This window comes from Salmo salar, chromosome 03, assembly GCF_965601325.2.
Source record: "Salmo salar chromosome 03, fSalSal1, whole genome shotgun sequence".
NCBI lineage: Eukaryota > Metazoa > Chordata > Actinopteri > Salmoniformes > Salmonidae > Salmo > Salmo salar.
In genome coordinates, this window is record NC_138293.1 from 30049648 (window position 1) to 30074028 (window position 24381).

A 24381-nucleotide genomic window follows, 5' to 3' on the forward strand; every position below is an offset into this window, starting at 1 on the left:
ATGCTGGTGCGGTTGGCCCTGGGTTCCTCCTAATGCAAGACAATGCTAGACCTCATGTGGCTGGAGTGTGTCGCAGTTCCTGCAAGAGGAAGGCATTGATGCTATGGACTGGCCCGGCCCGTTCCCCAGACCTGAATCCAATTGAGCACATCTGGGACATCATGTCTCGCTCCATCCACCAACGCCACGTTGCACCACAGACTGTCCAGGAGTTGGCGGATGCTTTAGTCCAGGTCTGGGAGGAGATCCCTCAGGAGACCATCCGCCACCTCATCAGGAGCATGCCCAGGCGTTGTAGGGAGGTCATACAGGCACGTGGAGGCCACACACACTACTGAGCCTCGTTTTGACTTGTTTTAAGGACATTACATCAAAGTTGGATCAGCCTGTAGTGTGGTTTTCCACTTTAGTTTTGAGTGTGACTCCAAATCCAGACCTCCATGGGTTGATAAATTGGATTTCCATTGATTATTTTTGTGTGATTTTGTTGTCAGCACATTCAACTATGTAAAGAAAAAAGTATTTAATAAGATTATTTCATTCATTCAGATCTAGGATGTGTTATTTTAGTGTTCCCTTTATTTTTTTTGAGCAGTGTATATATATTTAATCAATTTTAGAATAAAATGGTGCGCCGTACGCACTACCCTCTTTTATGCCTTGCGGTCAGATGCCAAGCAGTTGCCATACCAAGCCGTGATGTAGCCAGTCAAGATGCTCTCAATGGTGCAGCTGTAGAACTTTTTGATTTTCTGAGGGACCATGGCAAATTTTTTCAGGTTCCTGAAGGTGAAGAGGCGTTGTCGTGCCTTCTTCACAACTGTGTTGGTGTGTGTGTGGACCATGTTAATTCCTTAGTGATGTGGACACCAACGAACTCTAAAGTCTCGATCCGCTCCACTACAGGCCCGTCGATATGGATGGCGGTGTGCTCTGCCCTCCGTTTCCCGTAGTCCATGATCAGCTCCTTTGTCTTGCTGACATTGAGGGAAAGGTTGTTGTCCTGGCACCACGCTACCAGGTGACTGACCTCCCTATAGGCTGTCTCATCGTTGTTGGTGATCAAGTGAGTGAACAGGGAGTACAGGAGGGGACTAAGCAAGCACCCATGAGGGCCCCCCGTGTTGAGGGTCAGCTTGGTGGATGTGTTGTTGCCTACCCTCACCACCTGGGGACGGCCCGTCAGGAAGTCCAGGATCAAGTTGCAGAGGGAGATGTTCAGTCCCAGGGTCCTGAGCTGTATGTGAATTGGAGTGGGTCCATGGTGTCTGGGATAATGGTGTTGATGTGAGCCATGACCAACCTTTAAAAGCGTTTCCTGGCTACAGGTGTGAGTGCTACAGGGCGATGGTCATTTAGACAGGTTATCTTGGCGTCCTTGGGCACAGGGACTATGGTGGTCTGCTTGAAAAAAAAATGGTATTACAGACATGGTCAGGAAGAGGTTGAAAATGTAAATGAGGACGTGTGCCATCTGATTAGCGCATGCTCTGAGTATGCGTCCTGGTAATCGATCTTGCCCCGCGGCCTTGTGAATGTTAACCAGTTTAAAGGTCGTACATCGGCTGATGCTCTCATTCATGGTTCCGTGTTGCTTGCCTCGAAGGGAGCATAGAACGCATTTAGCTTGTCTGGTAGGCTCACGTCACTAGGCAGCTCGTGGCTGGGTTTCCCTTTGTAATCCATGATAGTTTGCAAGCCCTGCCATATCCGACAAGTGTCAGAGATGGCTTAGTAGGATTCATTTTAGTCCTGTATTAACGCTTTGCCTGTTTGATGGTCTGTCGGAGGTCATAGCACGATTTCTTATAAGCGTCCGGATAAGTGTCCCGCTCCTTGAAAGCAGCAGCTCTAGGCTTTAGCTCAGTGCGGATGTTGCCTGTAATCCATGGCTTCTGGTTGGGGTATGTACGTATGGTCACTGTGGGGACGACGTCGTCGATGCACTTATTAATGAAGCCAGTGACTGAGGTGGTGTACTCCTCAATGTTATCAGAAGAATCGCAGGACATATTCCAGTCTGTGCTAGAAAAACGTCCTGTAGCTTAGCATCCACTTCATCGGACCACTGGTACTTCCTGTTTGAGTTTTTGCTTGTAAGCAGGAGGATAGAGTTACTGTCAGATTTGCCAAAGGGAGGGCGAGTCTTGTATTTGTGTGTGTGGAGTAAAGGTGATAAAGATAAAGAAATGTGTCACCTCTAGTTGCACAGGTGACAGGCTGGTAGAAATGTGTCACCTCTAGTTGCACAGGTGACAGGCTGGTAAAAATGTGTCACCTCTAGTTGCACAGGTGACAGGCTGGTAGAAATGTGTCACCTCTAGTTGCACAGGTGACAGGCTGGTAGAAATGTGTCACCTCTAGTTGCACAGGTGACAGGCTGGTAAAAATGTGGTTAAAGGGATTTCAGTTTCCCTACATTAAAATCACTAGCCACGAGAAGCGCCACCTGGATGTTCATGTTCTTGTTTGCTTATGGCCCTATACAGCTCATTGAGTGCCGTCAGTGGTAAATGTGGTCTGCAGCTTATCAGGAGGTATTCTAATTAGGGTGAGCAAAAACTCAAGACTTCCTTAACATTAGAGATTGCGTACCAGCTGCTGTTAACAAAGAGACACCTCCGCCCTAGCCTTACCCACATGAGAATCACTATCTACATGAGAATCACTAGGCCTACCTTCACCCGTGTTAGTATTATGCGGGGGAATTCAGTCCACAACTTACATAATGCTACAAGGATACACAGTGAGTGAGGGTGGTGGGAATAAGAAACAGGGCACAAACACCCTAAGGTAACATTACGTTTTTATTTAGCAACAATAGAAATTATCTTTATTCTGTAATGTGCTATACACAAAGTGAGAGTAGCCTCTAGGGAAAAAAACGTGCATTCAGAGGGGGCGATAGGCCCAGTCTACTGTACTGTCATGTATTACATGATAATCCTACCTACCTACCAATTTACAGAGGTTACAGCAGCAGCTATTCACAACCAAGGAGATTAACATTATGCAGTGCATGAGTGTGTTGAACAGTGGCTGTCTCCCAAATGGCACCCTATTCCCCCATAGGGCTCAAGTCAAAAGTAGTGTGCTATGTAGGAAATAGGGTGTCATTTGGACACACTTACTGTGTGTCTGTGGGTTGTAGTGTCAGCTAATGCTTGCATAGTCAAAGTGGTGCATGTGCTGTGTGTATTCAGTGTGTGAGGGCTACCTCTCAGAATATCCTGAATTACATTTTTACTATATAGGAAACTTTTGCATACAGATAAATATATCTTCATATAGAGCCAAGTGGTCAAACTTGGATTAAATAAGTTCTCTCAAGTGTCATTGAAGAAAGCCATACTTCTAAGTACAGTAGTTATTCTCCTCTATACATAGCATCTTAAATTCATAAAGAACTACATTGTATTACAGCTCAGAAGAATAGAAGAGCTCTATCCAATAATATGTACAAACACGTAGAATTTCCCCAGTCGTAGTTAGAGAGGTCGAAGCAGATAAAATGTGTCATAATGACAGCTTAGTTTGGTAGCCTATAGCAGAGACTGCAGGAAGTCGGAACACACCTATCTCACACACTATTTCAAAGCTCTATTTTGACATAAATTGATACTGTATCAGAACGATAATGTAGCTGCACACATTCGCAAGTAACAGCACTGAGCGCAACGTGTTTTGGAGAAATACAAATTCTTGCAACGTGTTTTGGAGACACTGCATTCAACTCAGGCCATTCAAAACACTCCCATTTGTTAAAATGAATGGCAGGTTACACCCTATAGTTTTATTATAATTCTATACACTGGTCAATGACCATAGCTTACAGGCTCATGAGGACTTCACCCTTGTGCTTTGAGTGAGACATAGGCTGCGATAAGAGATAATATTTGGGGACTACTGAATGGTTGTTGCCTTTGCGGTCAGTCAATTCCCAATAATAGCCTTACCATATATAGGACCAGAGCAGGTTATGGACTTGAAGTTCCAGCCTGAATATGAAAAACAGCAGAGACAGATGAGATGTGTACAGATAGAGGTGTGTGTCTTGTAGTTCAGTAAATATCAGGCACCAGGGAGTAGTTCCGTTCCCAGTAGCCATTGGAGTAGAGCCAGTCCTGAGCTTTGTTGTGGGGGTTGGAGCCTTGGTGGAACCACCTATATGGGAGTAACGAGAGGAACTAAATCAGATAAACAAACATAGAAATGAGTGTTCAGGCACAGGCATGAGTGTTTGACATGATTGGGATAAATACAAAGCCACACAAACAGAATACAGTACAGTTGACTCCTGATAGTGGGGTTTAACAAACCAAGATTCCATTGAAAATGTTGTTTTTCTCTATATAGCTTAGGTCTTTCATGAATTCATGCAAACTATAGCATGCAAATATCCAGGAAAGGTGCATTTTACTGCAATTATTTTAGCTTATTCAATATGTTCTTATCAGGAGTCAACTGTACTCAGGTTGTACAGGTGTATGATCAGTGTTTGAATCAATGCATTTCTTGCAGTTCTAAAGCTGTCCTGAGGAAGCCGGTATAGTGCAGCACTCAAACAGTGAACCACAACAACAACCAAAAGCCACAGCAGACAAGCAGAGCCAAACCTGGGGCCAAGAGCTGGGTTCCTTCTCAATGACAACACAGGGGAAGAGCATAACATAGCACAGGATGACACAAATGGGTGACAATTAGCAAAGCAGGTCTAGCATAAGCGCTAGCATACATCCAATGAGAGTAGTGTTGAGCGATTAACCAAAATGTTTTTTTGTGTTCTTTTTTTAATGATATAACCAACATCCGTACAATTATTTGAATTCCATTTGGTAAAATGTTTGCGCAGTTTCTCTGGTGATAAATAAGATCAAGCCTGAACTGTGCGATGTAGTAGAGTTGTAGTTTCCAACAGGCCAATATTCTATATAGTTTAGCACAGAAAATGTGGTAATTAACTACAATGACCATAATCCATTGCGTGCCTACTTGTCTGGTCTGTTTTTTTTTTTTACGCCTGCTATGTTAGGTTTTATGGGGCAGACACGGAGAGAGAAGAGACAGAAGAATGCAAGATCGAGAGGGATTGCGAGCAGTTGCTTAGTGGGGTATCTATACCTGAAAATACTGTACATGATCTAAATGATTGATAGTTGGTTTTCAGCAGTCATAACAGTATGTCTTATTTAATGTACTTTGAAGTATTAATAAAATAGTGATTTTGTCAGATAGCATAGGCAGCAGCTCTATAGAGATGAGATGAAGACTTGGAATGAAATAGTAAAGTAATTAAATAAAACTATGTAACGTAATATACACAACAACTGAAATGTTTTATTAAAGTAAAGTCAATGATGGTTAATAAGTGATAAGCAGTAATGAGCAGTCACTGCCATCATGGGACTTTTTAATTGTTTTATTCAGTGTTACAGCATTCAACCCGCATAATGCATAGTGCATTTATTGTAAAAAAAATTATAATCGAAACCCGAAATTGTAAACCGTGATCATTTTTTAAATAATCGGATGGAAACCGAACCGACCTCAAAAAGCACTAATTGTTCAGCACTAAATGAGAGTGATGCACAGCAGAATCGGAGGGGAGTTCCATGGGGAAAGGGAGAAGACCCAATCACTCACCTTGTTTTCCATTCCTCTGTTGATTTGGAGCGATTTTTCCGGGCCAGTCTTTGTTTCTCCTCTACCCTCTTCTTCTCTGCACTTGCCAAATCTGAGAAACACAGAAATAGTTCAATGTATCAAAATATTTTGATTAATTGACAAAATGCTCATTGAATTGCTGGACAGATGTGGCATTGACAACAACACAATGCTCTATATCACCATACCTATGTCTCCTTTCTCCATGGCTCTGATGTCAGGTCTGAGTCGACAGTCTGTGGGGGGCAGGACCCCCTTCATGCCCTCCTCCAACTCATTCAGCTGCATGGCAAACATGGAGAAGGCGTAGAACTACCAAAGAGAGAGAGAGGGGGAAGGGTCTACAAATCAATGACTGACAACCAGTTCAATCACTCAAGAAGGCAAAAAATATCAACAGTAAATCCCAGATTTCTGCCTCTTAATAATTCCTCCAATACAGTACTCTCTCATCCCTGTGAACCTTGCAGTTGTCTGGTCGGGGAGCTATCCTGCAGTTGTCTGGTCGGGGAGCTATCCTGCAGTTGTCTGGTCGGGGAGCTATCCTGCAGTTGTCTGGTCGGGGAGCTATCCTGCAGTTGTCTGGTCGGGGAGCTATCCTGCAGTTGTCTGGTCGGGGAGCTATCCTGCAGTTGTCTGGTCGGGGAGCTATCCTGCAGTTGTCTGGTCGGGGAGCTATCCTGCAGTTGTCTGGTCGGGGAGCTATCCTGCAGTTGTCTGGTCGGGGAGCTATCCTGCAGTTGTCTGGTCGGGGAGCTATCCTGCAGTTGTCTGGTCGGGGAGCTATCCTGCAGTTGTCTGGTCGGGGAGCTATCCTTCAGACCTGCTTTCCTCCCCTTCCGCCCTCGCCTCGCCTCACCTCTCCCCAAACCCCCTGCATCTCCCCGACCCCCTGCCTCTCCTCTGCCTCTCCTCTGCCCGACCCCCTGCCTCTCCTCTGCCCGACCCCCTGCCTCTCCTCTGCCCGACCCCCTGCCTCTCCTCCCCCCTCACCTCTGCAGAGTTGTCTGGTCGTGGGGCTATCCTCCAGATGAGCTCACTTCCTGGGATGACCTGGACCGTGTCTCCATCAGGCAGGGGCATCTCCTCTGGCTCCTCGTCTACACTGGTCTGGAGGGACAGACAGGGGGACACGCAACCTTCAAACAGGTATGCAACTACAATAGCTACTTATTGGGTCATATCAAGGGTCCTCACTCCAAAACGAGTGTAAAGATTGCTTAAATAAATCAAATCAAATGTTATTTGTCACATGCACCAAATACAACAGGTGTAGACCGTACAGTGAAATGCTTACTTACAAGCCCTTAATCAACAATGCAGTTAAGGAAAATACACCCCCCCCCAAAAAAGGAAAAGTAACAAATGCAACTATTTGTGTATTGCTCAGTTTACTAAACTCTAGTCAAATAACCACCTCATTATCATACACTTTGTTGAAGAAAAGTTTCAAATTAAATCATGCTGCCAGATTAAAATGAGGTTCATTTAATTTTTGCACCTAAAACATTGCTTTATGGAAAACACTAAGGGGATGTGGCTGACGTGCAAACCGATATTGAAATGTCAAATTGGTTAGATAAGATTGAGGGTTAGGGTTAAGGTTAGGGGTTTGGTTAAGGTAAGGATCAGTTATAGATTTTGTCTATGAGTGGCAGGTAGCCTAGTGGTTAGAGCGTTGGACTAGTAACCGAAAAGTTGCAAGATCGAATCCCCGAGCTGACAAGGTAAAAATCTGTCGTTCTTCCCCTGAACAAGGCAGTTAACCCACTGTTCCCAGGCAGTCATTGAAAATAAGAATTTGTTCTTAACTGACTTGCCTAGTTAAATAAAGGTAAAATTAAATAAATAAAAAATAGATTGTCTAGTCAATGGGATGCTGGTCAGAAAAGTTCCCCTAGTCTCTCCCTTGCTTTTGCACCACAAACATTTTTGCCCTTAGTGGCTTATTGAGTAAAAGTTAATTCCATTTATCACTACATTATCATCTGATCTTATGAACAGCACTGTACTGGCATGAGGTATAGATAGTACAGCTTATTTTACTCAGCAAAGGATATGATAGTTATATAACCATCCGTGTGGGGCTGAAGGCACTACCTGGTTTTTGATATGGTATATCTTTGATTAGTGCACATACAGTACCTGCTTGTTGCTTTTCTTCTCCTCTGAGTTCTTCCTGTCAGATTTCTTGTGAGCATCAAAGGTGGCGGCGTCCACAGTGTATAAGCACTCAGTCCATTTACCGTATATGGCACAGAGCTTCTTTTTGCTGCACGCACACAGACACAGTCAAAATGAGCGGTTAGGCTTTTCTGATTGCTAACATATAAATGTTGATACAGTAAAACAGTTGGTGGAAAAAGCTGTAACAAACAAGTACCTTTTATCCAGAATATAGCCCTCCACTTTGTGCAGCTCCTTGCCAAACATACCACATGGTTTGAACGTCAGGCTGCATCTCTCGCCGGTCCTGTCACCGAAAGACAAGCCTTCTAGTTACATATTCTCTTTCACTATTCCCCACAGCCAGACGATGCTTTCAAACAACCACCATTTTGCTGCTCAGTCTGTCGGCTTTGTAAAGGCAAGTATCTGTCCCAGTTCTGTTACATTGCTCAATCAACTGGAAACAAACGTGGATCCAGACCACTGCACACACACAGATACACGTGCAAGAACACACGGCGAGGGAGTCTCCCTTACTTGTGGTTGATCACTTCCACATTGCCGTACTGCTCGATCCACAGCTGGCCCACGATGATGTTGTGGACACAGCAGGTGGGGTTTGTCCAGGTGTACGCTTCATTATATCTGCAGAGAAAGAGAGAGAGAACATGTCACAGCAGATAACCGATCACCAACTACGTCAACTTACAGATGCCAACTCATACCAAACTACTTCACGGAGATTCAAATGTCCTTCAAACTTCAACATGAATTAATTAGTCTCATTCAGGCTTAAGAAAAAAGCTCCCAGAATAGCTTTATTGCCAGAATAGCTCTATTGCTAGAATATACACTACCGTTCAAAAGTTTGGGGTCACGTAGAAATGTCCTTGTTTTTGAAAGAAAAAAAATGAGCTTTTGTCCATTAAAATAACATCAAATTGATCAGAAATACAGTGTAGACATTGTTAATGTTGTAAATGACTATTGTAGCTGGAAACTGAAGATTTTTTATGGAATATCTACATAGGTGTACAGAGGCCCATTATCAGCAACCATCACTCTTGTGTTCCAATGGCACATTGTGTTAGCTAATCCAAGTTTATCATTTTAAAAGGATAATTAAGCATTAGAAAACCCTTTTGCAATTGTTAGCACAGCTGAAAACTCTTGTCCTGATTAAAGAAGCAACAAAACTGTCGTTCTTTAGACTAGTTGAGTATTTGGCGTTTCAGCATTTGTGGGTTCGATTATAGGCTCAAAATGGCCAGAAACAAAGACCTTTCTTCTGAAACTCGTCAGTCTATTCTTGTTTTGAGAAATTAAGGCTAATCCATGCGAGAAATTGCCAAGAAACTGAAGATCTCGTACAACGCTGTGTACTACTCCCTTCACAGAACAGCGCAAACTGTCTCTAACCAGAATAGAAAGAGGAGTGGGAGGCCCAGGTGCACAACGAGTGATGGTTGCTGATAATGGGCCTCTGTACGCCTATGTAGATATTCCATTAAAGAAAACAGCCGTTTCCAGCTACAATAGTCATTTACAACATTAATGTCTACACTGTATTTCTGATCAATTTGATGTTATTTTAAATGGACAAAAAAAATGTGCTTTTCTTTTAAAAAAAGGACACTTCTAAGTGACCCCAAACTTTTGAACGGTAGTGTATGTATTGCTATATTGACTGGGAGATAAAGGCCAAATCAAGGAAACTCCAAGGAAAACTCTCAGGGAGGGAAAGCTACACTGAACAAAAATGTAAAACGCATCATGCAACAATTTCACTGAGTTACAGTTCATATAAGGAAATCAGTCAATTTTAATAAATTCATTAGGCCCTAATCTATGGATTTCACATGAATGGAATACAGATATGCATCTGTTGGCCACAGATACCTTAAAAAATGTCAGTGCGTGGATCAGAAAACCAGTATCTGGTGTGACCACCATTTGCCTCATGCAGCGTGACATCTCTTTCGCATAGAGTTGATCAGGCTGTTGACTGTGGCCTGTGGAATGTTGTCTCACTCCTCTTCAATGGCTGTGCGAAGTTGCTGGATATTGGCGGGAACTAGAACATGCTGTCATACACGTCGATTCAGAGCGTCCCAAACATACTCAATGAGTGACATGTCTGGTGAGTATGCAGGCCATGGAAGAACTGTGACATTTTCATCTTCGAGGAATTGTGTACAGATCCTTTCGACATGGAGCTGTGCATTAAACATGAGGTGATGGCGGCAGATGAATGGTACTACAATGGGCCTCAGGATCTCGTCACAATGCAATTGTGTTCGTCGTTTGTAACTTATGCCTGCCAAATTCTCAAAAACGACATTGGAGGCGGCTTCTGGTAGAAAAATTAACATTAAATGATCTACCAACAGCTCTGGTGGACATTCCTGCAGTCAGCATGCCAATTGCATGCTCGTTCAAAACCTGAGATATCTGTGGCATTGTGCTGTGTGACAAAGCTGCACATTTTAGAGTGGCCTTTTATTGTCCCCAGCATAAGGTGCACCAGTGTAATGATCATGCTGTTTAATCAGCTTCTTGATATGCCACACCTGTCTGGTGGATGCATTATATTGGCAAAGGAGAAATGCTCATTAAAGGGGATGTAAACAAATTTGTGTAAAACAATTTAGAGAAATAAGCTTTTTGTTTGTATGGAACATTTCTGGGACATTTTATTTCAGCTCATGAAACCAACACGTTACATGTTGGGTTTATATTTTTGTTCAGTGTACATGTACACTGTGGAGGGAATCTCAGCTCCAGACTTACTTGGGCAGCTCCAGGGTGATGATGCCTTTAGGCTCTGCCTCAACGCTCTTTCCCCAGAACTTGAGTTTGGGGTAGATGGAGCCGTGGAACAGGAAGTCCTCCTGCAGGCCCTCGGCGTGGAAGGCGCTTACAGGGGGGTGGTGGCTCACCTGCTCCGACATCCACCTGAACCCTAGGTCCTCTCTGAGGGGACAGGAGGGAGGGGGTTAATGGTACAAACTTAGCCATCACCTTCCATCTTCAGATGTCTTGAGACATCTGACTTCTTAAGGATTCAAAATGTATTTTGGTGACGTCTTGAGTCACAAACTAGTACCACTAGTAGTAACCACCAACTCACAACACATACAGAACAGTCAACCTAAACATCAACCACAGTAATATGTCTAACCTGATCAGCTCATAGGTTTCTCCTAGAAGTGGATTGAAGGGTTTTCCAGTCCTCTCCCACTGTGATGCTACAGCAGACACAGCAAATGCTGCCACACACTGTAAACCATCATACATGAACAGAAATGTGTAACGTCAGTAGCTGTAGATGAGCACAGCGAAAAGAGTATGTACTACAGCGGTAATTGTGAGTGAAAACTCATGCGCGTGTCTATACGAGAAAGGATGATGATGTGCGCAAAATACCTTCATCCTCTCCATGGAGTCTGTGGTAGCGTTAGCCTGGTGGATGAGATACGTGTGCTCCATGTACTCTGTCAAACGCTGAAGAAAACTCAGGGGCTCGTTGAAGATTACTGGCATGGCTATCTTAGACAGCTCCTGGGAGAGGAAAGAAAAAGAGGTGAAGAGTCAGAGAGCGAGAGGTAAGGAAACACACAAGCAACAAAGTTCATCCACAGCCCACACAGACATACTGTATTATATTATACAGTAATATCAGACAATGATAGGACATTGGCAATATAGTGATTAGAGAGTGCAATAGACTGAAAGTACTTGAGACAATTACAGTACATTGGTAATAGAGTGGAAGTCCCTATAAAGCTGACATAATGGTGTTTCGATGACAGAGTTGTGAAATAACATCAGCAATAAGCTCTAGTCTAGAACCCAGTCCGGAACACTGTTTGACACCCGTACCGACTGGTCTCTGCAGTGTCAGTAAAAAGGCCCACATTTCAGTAGCAACCCTGGGTTAAAACAATGATTTGCCATGGATCTAACTGATTTAAACCCACAGAGTACACACACATAGTTATGGTAGTTTCTCCATTGCCATCAGTGTCTGCCCCTACACCAGGCCTGTGTCCCAAATGGCACCCCATTTCCTATGTAGGGCACTACTTTTTACCAGGGCCCATTAGGGCTCTGGTCAAGGGGCCCTAGTCAAAGTATTGCACTGATGCCGTTCTACCAATTCGGTGCCTTGAAGTCTAACTTGGTCAACAACAAAAAAACGAACATTATTTCATAAAGAGCACGTTTGACTTCCCAAGAGGTTAAATTAAAAAATGACTATAGTAAGTGCCTATTAAAGTAACAGGGTTGACGATTTCATCTTAAAAATCAGCCATAAATCCCCTTTTGAGATGGGGAATGGAAGCTTGTTGTGTGCAACAGGGACTGAATGCAAGCTTCCAAAAAATAATTGTTAAAACATTTCAGGGTTGACGTGTTATGCTCGACCCGTTCAGTTTTCCACCACAAAATGGCCAAAAAGAGAAGAACCAGTTCACCTGCTTTTACACTATGATTTGACTATTAGATGTTCAATGTTTCATAAGAAAAAGATATTTAAAAGAAAAAGTCCAGTTCACGTAACATGGTTGACCTTAAAATGAGGGACAGACATAAATGATTCACTAATCACACTAAATAAATAATCATCTTCAGATGACAAAGCAACAAAATAACTAGGGCTTTACAATGATGTTGAAAACTGGATTTTAGCACTTTAGCATGTCTTTATTCATATTTTTAAATCAGATTTATTGAATTCTCCATATGGTCTACGGCACTTCATTTAATATAACCACTTTTAAAATTCAATATTGGTGCACAATTTCTTTTCAAAATATCAAAGGGATGCAAAAGGCACTCTTTTCGTGGAACGTCCACCCTACATAGGGAATAGGTTGCCATTTGAGCCACAGATGGGAATCATTACACCCTTTTAATTAGGGGAATTACAGGAAGTGTATAGCTTATATCATCCAATTAAAAATCATCCAGGAAGTGGAAAAAGGGTATTAGGATCCCTACAGACCACTACTGATGACAGGGTCTTTCACATCATGGACCTGTGCTTAGATAGTCACAAATAAATACAAGCTATAACAAGGCAGCTAAATCTCTCCATAGCTACAGTAACTACATTAACTCATTAGCTGGTAAGTCAGCCCAAGGACACATTCTCAGGTCAGCAGTATTTCCCACTAACACAGCACAAATCCACATTAAAGAAGCGGCAGATTGAACAAAGTATAAAGAGAAAATACTGAGGAAAAAACCCCAGCAGAAAATACATCTATCCCGTGTGGTTTAGTTGGTAGAGCATGGTGCTTGCAATGCCAGGGTTGTGGGTTTGATTCCCATGGGGGACCAGTACGCATCTGCTAAATGACAAATGTAATGTTTGTGGCTGAATTCTTGGCAGACAGAGAGAAAGGCATGTTTGCTCACTGTTTGCTTTCAACGTTTTGGGGGGTGCAGGAAACAGTGAACTAACATCCCTGTCTTTCTTTGCCCAGCCAGATTCATTTTTATCCAGCTCCTGTGCTTTTGGGTTGTGCCAATGCATTACCCTTCCTTAAATGAATAATGAGTGTGAATTCTCACCATGCCGATGCATTTCTTCAGGATGCTCCAGATGCTGACGTCGTTCCTGGAGAACATGGGTGCCGGTAAAGACGTTCTGTTGGATAGAAAAGAAACAAAAAAACAATAAGGTCAAATCTAAATGGGGTAATCCCACTGAATATATATGGATGCAGACAGTTAGCCTGGTCACAGAGAATTGAACGAGCTAAAAAAATAAATAAAAAAAACTCAAGGACTTTGGTGACAGTAATTAATGAGGGGTTTAAGCCAGATTCTCTTACAGTAGCATATTTCCTATATATAGCTACTTTATAGATAAGGCAGGGCTCTCTTCCTCTTACGTCTCAACAACGCTCTAAGGCTAGGCTATCATTAAATCAGATAGTGGTATCTTGTTGTGGGTGAGGCGTGTTTACTTTCTAAGTATGTGTATTTGCAATTAAGCAAGTACCCTTGGTTTGATGTGATGCTCTTGGCCATTTTTGTTCATGGAGAGGAACTATGTTTGGAATACACAAAAGTAAGTCATTGTTTAGTTATGCCGAGAGTACAGCTGTACATTAACCTTATCTGGAACATCAGCGATGGCTTGATCTACTATTTAGAAACAGAGTAACCTGACAGCTAATTAGCTAACTAGCTGCTGCGGTCAAGTCTCAGGCAATACCCATGAATGAATGGGAGAGTGTTTGCATGTTCCTGTCGGTGTTTGTGTGTGCATTGCGGCCCGCCCGTGGACCAGGTGTGCATGCCTCTGGGAGGCGGTGTGTTTACTTAGCGATAAGCAGTGAAGCAGCTACACACAGAGAACGCAGCAGGAGAGGAAGGGAGAAGAAAGAGGAGGCCTGTGGGGCTAAATCCTAACCCTTCTCTCTTAACAGTGGAATGAGCAGGCCAATGGAGCATGGTGGAGCAGTACTTCTGCCAGCTCCACAACACGCCATAATATGTTCTGCTAAAGAAACTGATTCATACTTTAACTAGCTACACTTACTCACTCTACAGCTTCATTCAGTTCCCATAGACATCTACATTTTCTCTTGAGTCAAATCAAGCCTTAAAACACATTATCAAGGATTTATCGTACGCTTGTGGGATTACAAACTGAGGTATCAATTAAAAAATGAGTTCTCTTTAACATACTGAGGTCGACAATGACTGAATCCCATCTCCTTTATGAGAGCATGTCTGACTGCACCATGATTAATACTGGGCCCATGAGTGTGAAGCACTGTTGATATCAATTAGCTTATTTGGTTGGAGTGAGTCCAGAATCCTGGAAGGAGAATGGAAGCATTCCAAATGGCACCCTATCCTCAATTTAGTGCACTAGGGAAGAGTGGGATAAGCTGAACCATTTCGTACATTCAGCATCACTCCGTCAAGGGAAACATAGTATAGTTTCAGGTTTCATTAATCGTATGTACTAGGTACTAGATGCACATGGTATACACCATCCAACGAAATGCTTACTTGCAGGTTCCTTCTCGACAATGCAACAACAATAGGAAATGATAAAAGTTAAGAATACGAACAAAGTAGAATTTTTTTTTTTGCATAAGTATAATACAGGAATGCACAATTTATAGTCCAATTTTTACATGTGTTTTGGGGAAGGGGGATTAGGGGGCAAGTGTTTAAATTGTTCAGTATTTTGCTATCATAATAAGTATTGGTAGTATCAGTTGTGATGCGTGTGTAGTGTGTGTGTGTGTGTGTGAGAGGTGCAGAGAATGTAGTATTCTTTCTAACAAAGATATCTACATATATTTCAGGATGTTGTGTATCCCTGGAAATAATCAGAATTCATGTAAACATTACAGTTTTGAAAACATAGCCTGTCCCAAAAAAGTGGTCTCTACGCATAACTTACACCGGGTATGGGGTATGTTGAGCCACAGGACTGGGTAAATTTAGCAGCCTTCACATTTCTGTACTGATTGAAATATTACTACTTTCTTTTTAAAACCATGTCAATCTTAACCTCTTGGGGCTATGTGGGACGCTAGCGTGCCACCCGTGGTGCACCCTATCAACAGCAGGTGCATTTCAAGAGCGGCAAATTTGAAACCAAATAAAATGTCAAAAATTTTTCCATTACTGTACTTCGAAGCATGTCAACCGCTGTTTAAAATCAATTTTTACGCCATTTTTCTCGTAGAAAAGCGATAATATTCCGACAGGGAATCTCCTTTTCGGCAAACAGAGGAAAAAAATCACAAAGGCGGGGGCGGTCGGGTCACGCGCATAAGCCCAGAGTCCCTTGATCGGCCACTTGAGAAAGGCGATAATGTGTTTCAGCCTGGGGCTGGAATGACGACATTCTGTTTTTTCCCGGGCTCTGAGAGCCTATGGAAGACGTGGGAAGTGTCACGTTAGAGCAGAGATCCTTAGTAAAAGATAGAGATGGAAAAGAAGTTCAAGAAATGGTCAGACAGGCCACTTCCTGTAAAGGAATCTCTCAGGTTTTGACCTGCCATTTGAGTTCTGTTATACTCACAGACACCATTCAAACAGTTTTAGAAACTTTAGGGTGTTTTCTATCCATATGTAATAAGTATATGCATATTCTAGTTACTGGGTAGGAGTGGTAACCAGATTAAATCGGGTATGTTTTTTTATCCAGCCGTGTCAATACTGCCCCCTAGCCCCAACAGGTTAATTTCCCAAACACAAATTGCATTTTGGTCTTTTAATCATATTTTATCAGAGGCTTATCAACAAACAAAACACTTTATACTTTTTAAACACTTTTAACATAGGCCAGGCCGTGTTGATACCTCATATCCCAGCGATAAGGCCTTGCATTACACCTGGGAAGAAAACACTTCAATTTGCTCAACTTGCCATTGGCTCAACTTACCCCAAGGCAAACATTTTGACTATATTAGCCCACACAGCTACAATGATGCACTTTCATGCTAGGTTAAGGACCTCATTGAAGCTTATGGAGACCCCAACTGATGTATAGAACCAATTTTTTTAATTATTGGTGAAAAACTGTTTCTTGCTTACCACTTTTTCCATGTGGTTTCTTTCTTCACAGACTCCATGAAATGACAGCCTCTTCCTAAATATTTGGTCAGATGATTCGTTGCGTGTGTGGTTTACTACAAACAAGGGTGGCTCAACTTACTCCTTTGGTTCAACTTACCCCAATCTCCCCTACTTTTGACCAGGGCCCATAGGGCTCCCTCATTCCATCACACAGCAGAGATGTACCTACACATAGCCAGAGACGCTATAACTCTGAATGACAGTTACAGCGTATAAACAAGCTCCTCATCAATCTTTTACAACACACACACAGGCGCACGCACACACACTCACCCCTTTCCTCCCACTCAGTATTTCGTACTCTAAACTGGCAAGCACTAAATTATTCACGGGTCAATTGTTGGATTAAGAAAGAGAGGCCATGCAACCATCCTCGTCCACAGAAATAAAGTAGACTGACCAATCTTCAAAAAGCCTTCTGCTCTGACCCAGTGTACCAAGCACCAATAAGCCACTAGCCTGCTGAATCTGAATGACATAACTGTGGATGGAAAAACAAGAGAGACCTGTCTATGGGGCTTGGGTGCCCAAACAAACACAGGAATAAAAACCTAGACGGACAGGGGTATATCACATTACATGCTGTTGACTCTATTGCATACAAAGTAATTTCCTACAAAATATCACGTGATAAAAACACACATTTTGGAACAACAAAACAATATGAATAATGCTAAAATATTCTAGAATAAATGAACCGCACAGTTAATAGCCTTGCTTTAACACGCACTGGAGAAGGGGACAAGAAAATCAAGCAGGAAACCAAGTTGAAAACAAGCCGTTACATCACAAATTAACTGCATCCTGATCCCACCTGTGCTTCTTGACGCCGTTGCATTGGGCCTTCTTGTCGCCATGGTTAACCTCCCCAGACATGTCGCAGGTGGCGGCGGGTCCCCTGAGGGTGCTGCTGCTGAACAGAGAGGGCTCTCTCTCCTCTTCCTTCACCTCCCCTTCTTCCTCCTCTTCACACGAGTGTCCGGCCACAGACAGGAAGCCGCTCAGAGAGAGAGAACGCTCGTCGTCGGACTCTGCAGGGGGAGGGGGGTGCCAGGGGCCAGAGACAGAGAGGGAGTCATGTCACCTTTGAGCCTAGCAAAGCAAAAAAAAAAAAAAAAATTGCAGCCTGCCTTCACACTCCACCCGGTAGTGACTGACAGAACTCCCTCCTCCCTCCCTCCCTGCAGCCGGCGAAACCCCACCTGGGAGATAGGGTTCCTATGAGAGGCCACAAAGACGTTCCCCTTCCTCTGGGTGCTGTGTCTGCTGTGGTTAGTACAGTACTCTGGCTCCACCTCTAACCTAGACTGCATGCTACCGCTACTAGGGACAACACAGGTAGTAACACCCAGGAAAAAGGGGAGGGGAAACAGAACAAAGAGGAGGAGCTGAGAGACTGTATCATGGAATATTGTATAATAGTTTTTGTAGTGCTTCGTGTGAGGCAGGGGTTACAGAGCTGGCTTCATCCAATAACAACAAACAGACATGATGCATCTTTATTATGTAAGCAAACAAGACTGTTTCTCTCTTACATTTAACGTAAACATGGTATTATAGATGCAGTAAGCAGAGTATATATATATATATATATATATATATATATATATATATATATATATATATATATATATAAATATATAAATAAATAAATAAATAAATAAATAAATATATATATATATAGAGAGAGAGAGAGAGATAGAGAGAGATCTCTGACCAGTAGATCACCGTGGATGGATGAATGATGGAACAATCCCAGAGAACCAGGGATCACTCTAAAATAGACAAACATACTGTATAGCAAAGCAGCACGCTCCTATTTTAGCCAGCATACAGTATCAACCACTACTCCACTGCAAGGCTCTAGGGTATATACTACACTGTGCTGGAGCATTTCAGTACTAAAGCATTGTTAGCCAAGCATAGAGTAATTACTGTAGCTAACAATTCCATTTAATCTGGTCATATCATATTCTTAAAAGAGGTTTCACTAAACCAGCTCCCTTTGAATTGAGTTGGAATTTTAGAGCCTAGCTACAGCGAGAGATATTTCCGCCTGAAACAAGAGAGAATATTTCAGCCTTAAGAAGAAGCGCTAGCTAGCTGTCTCATTAGACTTGGGATTCATCAGCAGTGGCCATTTTGAGATTGTTACTTCTCTGCAACACTAGTTGTAAGGGCCATTATCACTACATGGAGACAATTAGCCAGTGTAGCAGGTAGCTAATCGTTGGGTAACCAGCCGTGTAACGCAGCGCTGGGATTGGTCATTAGACAGGAAGACATGGAGGGAGGCTGGGGTGGCTGAGGTGCCCTGGGGACCTTCTGGGCACCTCAGCCACCCCGTTAGCATGTGTAGTGAATCATGTTCCGTGCACACACACACACAGACAGATACACATACTGATATTGCGTTGTTGGGAAAGATCAAGAATGAAAGGCATTTCACTGTACTTGTGCACGTGACAATAAAAACTTAAACTGAGGGAGATGTTTTCATAAATCTGTTACTAAAAAAGGTTGCATCTGCATTTTTCCAGTAATTTTTTTATTTTGCATATACCGTAATTTCCGGACTATTGAGCGCACCTGAATATAAGCCGCACCCACTGAATTTTTAAAAAAGTATTATTTTGAACATAAATAAGACGCACATGTCTATAAGCCGCAGGTGCCTGCCGGTACATTGAAACAAATGAACTTTACACAGGCTTTAACGAAACATGGCTTGTAACAAAAATAAATAGGCTTTAACGAAACACGGTTCGTAACAAAAAATTAAAAAATTGCAGTAAACAGTAGCCTACCAAGAAAGTCATTGCTCCAGACCAAGCTCCCGTGCAGCAGCTCCATTTCCTTTTCCAACAACCAGATCAATCGCCTTCAACTTGAAAGCTGCATCATATGCATTTCTCCGTGTCTTTGCCATGATGAGGGTGACAAAATGACTACCGTAATCAGAATGATGGGAAGTTTGAGCACGCTCGATTTAATCTAAACAGTAAACAAAAATGTTGTTTGACCTTAACCCGTTCGGCAATTTCATTGGTCTAATGAAAGCTTCATGCCGCCAAAAAACTGAGCGCGTCACAGAATGTGTTTTATTTATTTTTTTAAATTTGAAAGCGGGAAAAGTCCATATATTAGCCGCATCATTGTTTAAGCCGCGATGTCAAAGCGTGGGGAAAAAGTAGCGGCTTATAGTCCGGAAATTACAGTACTCTGTAAATTGTTTGAAGCAGTCATTGTGCATAGAGTTGCATGGTTTGTTAAACTTTGAAATCAATGGTTTTTGTTTGGCTTACATTTTAAACTGACAAATCGAAGACCGCGTAATTCCATTACTGTGGAATTTCCCTAGGTCATACATCATTCAGCACATTACACAATTTTCAAGTCAGTCTCTGCAAACTGTATGAAGAAAGAACCAAATAAAGAGTCAAATCTTCCTCAGCCTCAGAGTCTACCGTCTGCTGGAGAGAGATGTGTTGCTGGATCCTAGAGGTGTCTGTGCTGCTGATAAAAATAAACAAGGCGTCTGTAAACCACAGCCTATTCTTCAACACAGAAACAACTCCACAGGGGAAGTGGTTTTCATTACTGACAACAGTGTAGAGGAGCTAAGGTTAGGGAGCCAGGTAGGGTCAATGAACAATTTAGACTGAAGGAATCAACTCAGCTTTATCATTCAGAGCTGCAGAGACACGATAGTCAGCCGGCTCATTTTGCATTACAGATTTACCAAGGTTCATTTAATTGGTTCTTATCAAGGTGTAGCTTGTTGCTGTGTACTCTGGAAGTGTTAATTCATCGCTTTGTATAGAGGTCTTTCAGACATGTTCTGAGTGACAAGTCAATGAAAAACAGAATAGCCTGAAACAAAAATATGTTAATGGTATAATTAATGTCCATTTTTGCGATCTTAAACAGTACCCTATTCTCTATATGCCTATATCACACACACACACACACACACACACTCAACAGACGGACCACGGTCCAGATTCAGACCCAGAATGGGAAGAATACGGACCACGGTCCAGATTCAGACCCAGAATGGGGTGAATACGGACCACGGTCCAGATTCAGACCCAGAATGGGAAGAATACGGACCACGGTCCAGATTCAGACCCAGAATGGGAAGAATACGGACCACGGTCCAGATTCAGACCCAGAATGGGAAGAATACGGACCAGATTTTAGGAACTCAGTCGGGCTTTCAATTGAATGCTGTTGAGAGTTGTAATATTGGAATGCACAAGGTGCAATTTAGAAATTTGGTAGCGCATGGGCAGTTTTCCTAGTTATGATATTCACTGACAGATCTTAGAGAGCTATTTATAACCAGAAATATCCAGTTGACCAAGTAGCTCATGTTAGCTAGTTAGCCTAACTTACTTACCTAGCGATCTAAATCCTGTAGTTATCATGGCCAGATTATGTGCCCATGGGTGCCTTGAAGTCACTCAGATATCACATAAAACACACATACAGTACGATATGGCAAAATGTGTAGAATGGCAGGAAATTAGCTTTAAAACAGCTAAATGTTCTCACCACCCCATGGCTAAATGTGTAGAATTGCTGAAAAATGATCTTAACTGCTATGTGTTCTTTCTGCCAAAAAGAGGAATGTGAACAGTTTGGGGTCGCGAGGTGGGGGTTTGTTACTACCGATAAATGAACATATCCATCTGGACGTATGCCACCTAGGAAACTTGTGTGACCGGACCTTCTGAAATACTAGTTTGAGTATCCCCGCCCTATATAGAATACTTCTAGAGTTCTGGTCAGTATGGCGCACTATGTAGGGAATAGGGTGCCATTTACGATGCACTCCAAGGGTTTAATGAAGACAGTTGGGTTTGACTGACCGGACAGGGCATCATAGAAGTCATCCTCTGTGAGTGTGCTTAGCGTGGAGGACCTCCTGCCTTTACAGAGGGACTGCTGGTCTAGTTCCTGGTGCTCTGTAGCTAAGGTCTGGAGAGCCTCTGAGAGCAGCTTGTTCTTCTCTACTTCCTGCTCCAACTTCAGGCTCCACACCTGGGACACACACACAGGGTATTATTAGACATGCCATAGTGTACGGAACATGTGCACAACACACTTGTTGGCACATTAGACAAGACATGGCACGGCATGCCATTACAAACACTCACACGGATAAACATTTGTTTTAATGCATTTATAACAGCTCATCTGAAAAGCAGACTGTGATAGGTGTGTTCGTGGTATTGATCTCTTCCTCTGTAGAGTTCTGTGGTTGATAATGCTCCTGACGGGCCGGCAGGTCATTGTTCTAACCGCGGCCCTTCAGATCCAGTTTCCTTCACTCTGAACCAAACACCCCAGTCTCAGACAGCACCGTGGCCCAGGATTGAGTGTCTCTCCTGGGCAACCTGAGCTCGGCTGCTGGGAGACAGACTGGATAGCCATTCCCCCCTTTCTCTGATGCTGCTGCTGTGGATCCTCCACTAACCCCAGGAGGAAGAGACTAATAAACAGCAATCTGACAAAACAACACTCTTACCAAGCAACAGCCTACAGTACGTCATAACCTGGGGCTTTGAACACTCAAGAGACAGCTGGAAAGAAAGTTTCTCTTTTTAAGTGTTTCCAGAGAAAATAAGTACTGTGGTAAATACTGTAAATAAATCTGTAAAAACTAAGTGTAGATTTTCCCTACTGAGAGGAGAAGTCAGTTGAATTCTGTGAGTAAAGAAAGCTCAGTGACTGACGACAAAAACAGAGTGAGCCAACACTCTACAGAGTGAAAAGATGCCAAAGTCACCTTGGGGAAGGAAGGAAGGCAGCCTGAGCCGACAGTCTCCGTCAGAAACTGGAGCCTGTAAATCAACTGTAAATCTGAGACAGCAAAGAGAGGCCACCGTCCCTGTAGTAGTACTGTGCACACATTGTCTAGCCTGTACTCAAAGTCAAAAGCAATCAATAACACAACCTCAACAAAACACCTCTAATGTAAAAATCATACTGTAGTCAGTGAGAGGGGTAGGGGACAAACTGTGAGAGTGTACTTGCTATCTATTCTATATGATTATTTAAAGACAGAGTAATACCTAGGAATGAATTGGTGAATAAAATGACTTGTTTACATAACTATATAAAACAAGGAAGAAAGGGCCTCCCGAGTGGCACAGCGGTCTAAGGCACTGCATCGCAGTGCTAGAGGCGTCACTACAGACCCGGTTTGATCCTGGGCTGTATCACAACCGGCCGTGATCGGGAGTCCCATACGGCGGCACACAATTGGCCCAAAGACGTCCGGGTTAGGGGAGGGTTTGGCTGGGGGGCTTTACTTGGCTCATCGCGCTCTAGAGACTCCTTGTGGCAGGATGGGCGCCTGCAGGCTGACCTCGGTTGTCAGGTGAACGGTGTTTCCTTCGACACATTGGTACGGCTGGCTTCCGGGTTAAGTTGGCGTGTATTAAGAAGTGAGGTTTGGCAGGTCATGTTTCGGAGGATGCATGACTCGACCTTCGCCTCCCGAGACAATATGGAAATTGGGGAGAAAAAAAAAGGGGGTAAAATGGAGAGTGCAGTCACTATGATATGGTGAACTATGCTCTTTCTTTGAAGTCAGAAGACTTACAGATAGAACAAAACTCAAATGAGTTGCCTTGTAAGTTTACAGTGTCAGCCATAGCAGGTGCTGAGCTTTGGTGGGCTAAAACATTCATACAAAATACTCTTCATCCCCTCAAACCCAGACGATGGAAGAGAAACTACTGCAACATTATAATAATATACACTCAATCTTTCCTCTCTGGCTTCTAGCCCAATGTTAATTACCCAAGCCTGCTCCAGTGCTGCGTCTGAGGTCAGAGAGGCGAGGATGACTCCTCTGAATCAATATACTGATGCAGGTTGTGCTGAGCTTCTTTAAAAACAGCTCTTCTCTCTGCTCAATCAGGTTGGCAGGTGGGGCGTTGAAAGGTGAACCTATCACAATGGACAGGATCATTACTTTACCTTGGCTTTGATTGAACAACAACACATCAAACAGGAAGCAAGGCAAGGCAAACACGCTGCTGTATGTAACTGAAACGACATCAAAATGGAATCCTGAATCCAATACAACAGGATTTATTTTTTGTCAAACCCTAACCTACAAAAGGGCTTTATTACAAATTCTCTAAAACAATGGCTTTTGGTAGAGAAATTGATATTCAATTCTCTGGCAAAAGATCTGGTGGACTTTCCTGCAGTCTATTCCAATTGCACACACCTTCAAAACTTGAGACATCTGTGGCATTGTATTGTGTGACAAAACTGCATATTTTAGAGTTGCCTTTTATTGTCTCCAGCACAAGGTGCACATGTGTAATGGGACCAACTCTTTACATGTTGCGTTTATATTTTTGTTCAGTATATATCTAAGGAAATCCCCCTCCAGAGCATACAGACTGTGCCTAACCCTGACCTATGACCAGAGCGTATCATCTTATGTTCTCCCTCTCGCTACAATACCAACTCTCCATTGAGACATAACCAGTACATAACCTCCATTGAGATCTCTAGAGGATGTCTTCTTAGCTGGTGTTAATATGCCTAGCAGTTAAGAGCATTGGGCCAGTAATCGAAAGCTCGCTGGTACAAATCCCAGAGTCAACTAGGTAAAACATCTGTCGATTTGCCATTGAGCAAGGCACTTAACTCTGCTTGCTCTGGATAAGAGTGTCTGCTAAATGACTCAAATGTTGACAGGCCTACTGTAATTGTATGGGGGAAAAGAAGGAAGACTAGATAGACTGTTTCTGACGCTAGGTGCCAGACAGCTGAACCAAATGCCAAGGCATTTATTTATAGTATGGCAATTAATCACCAGCATTTCACAAAGGAAATTGATGTTCCCGCCCGTCAGAAAGTGAAGACGATACAGTACATATACATACAGTACGTTTATAC

At 42.9% G+C, this 24381-nt stretch overlaps 1 protein-coding gene across 3 annotated transcripts in view; it reads right to left on the reverse strand.

Annotated features, from left to right (window-relative positions):
- Positions 1-2789: 2789 nt before the first annotated feature.
- The window catches only part of LOC106599673 (oxysterol-binding protein-related protein 1), a 42433-nt gene continuing 20841 nt past the window's right edge, over positions 2790-24381 (reverse strand). For 2 of the 3 annotated variants that reach the window (XM_014190966.3, XM_045714710.2), the window contains 13 exons: positions 21327-21498; positions 17267-17483; positions 13414-13489; positions 11260-11394; positions 11015-11112; positions 10624-10806; positions 8371-8478; positions 8048-8137; positions 7810-7936; positions 6658-6774; positions 5853-5976; positions 5644-5734; positions 2790-4164 (listed from right to left, as the gene is read on the reverse strand). In XM_014190966.3, the coding sequence (XP_014046441.1) occupies positions 4062-4164; positions 5644-5734; positions 5853-5976; positions 6658-6774; positions 7810-7936; positions 8048-8137; positions 8371-8478; positions 10624-10806; positions 11015-11112; positions 11260-11394; positions 13414-13489; positions 17267-17483; positions 21327-21498 (1641 nt within the window). In that variant the 3' untranslated portion in view covers positions 2790-4061. Of the gene's footprint in view, positions 4165-5643; positions 5735-5852; positions 5977-6657; positions 6775-7809; positions 7937-8047; positions 8138-8370; positions 8479-10623; positions 10807-11014; positions 11113-11259; positions 11395-13413; positions 13490-17266; positions 17484-17654; positions 17928-21326; positions 21499-24381 lie in introns of those variants that run through there. The other variant, XM_082973425.1, reaches the window with a different exon arrangement.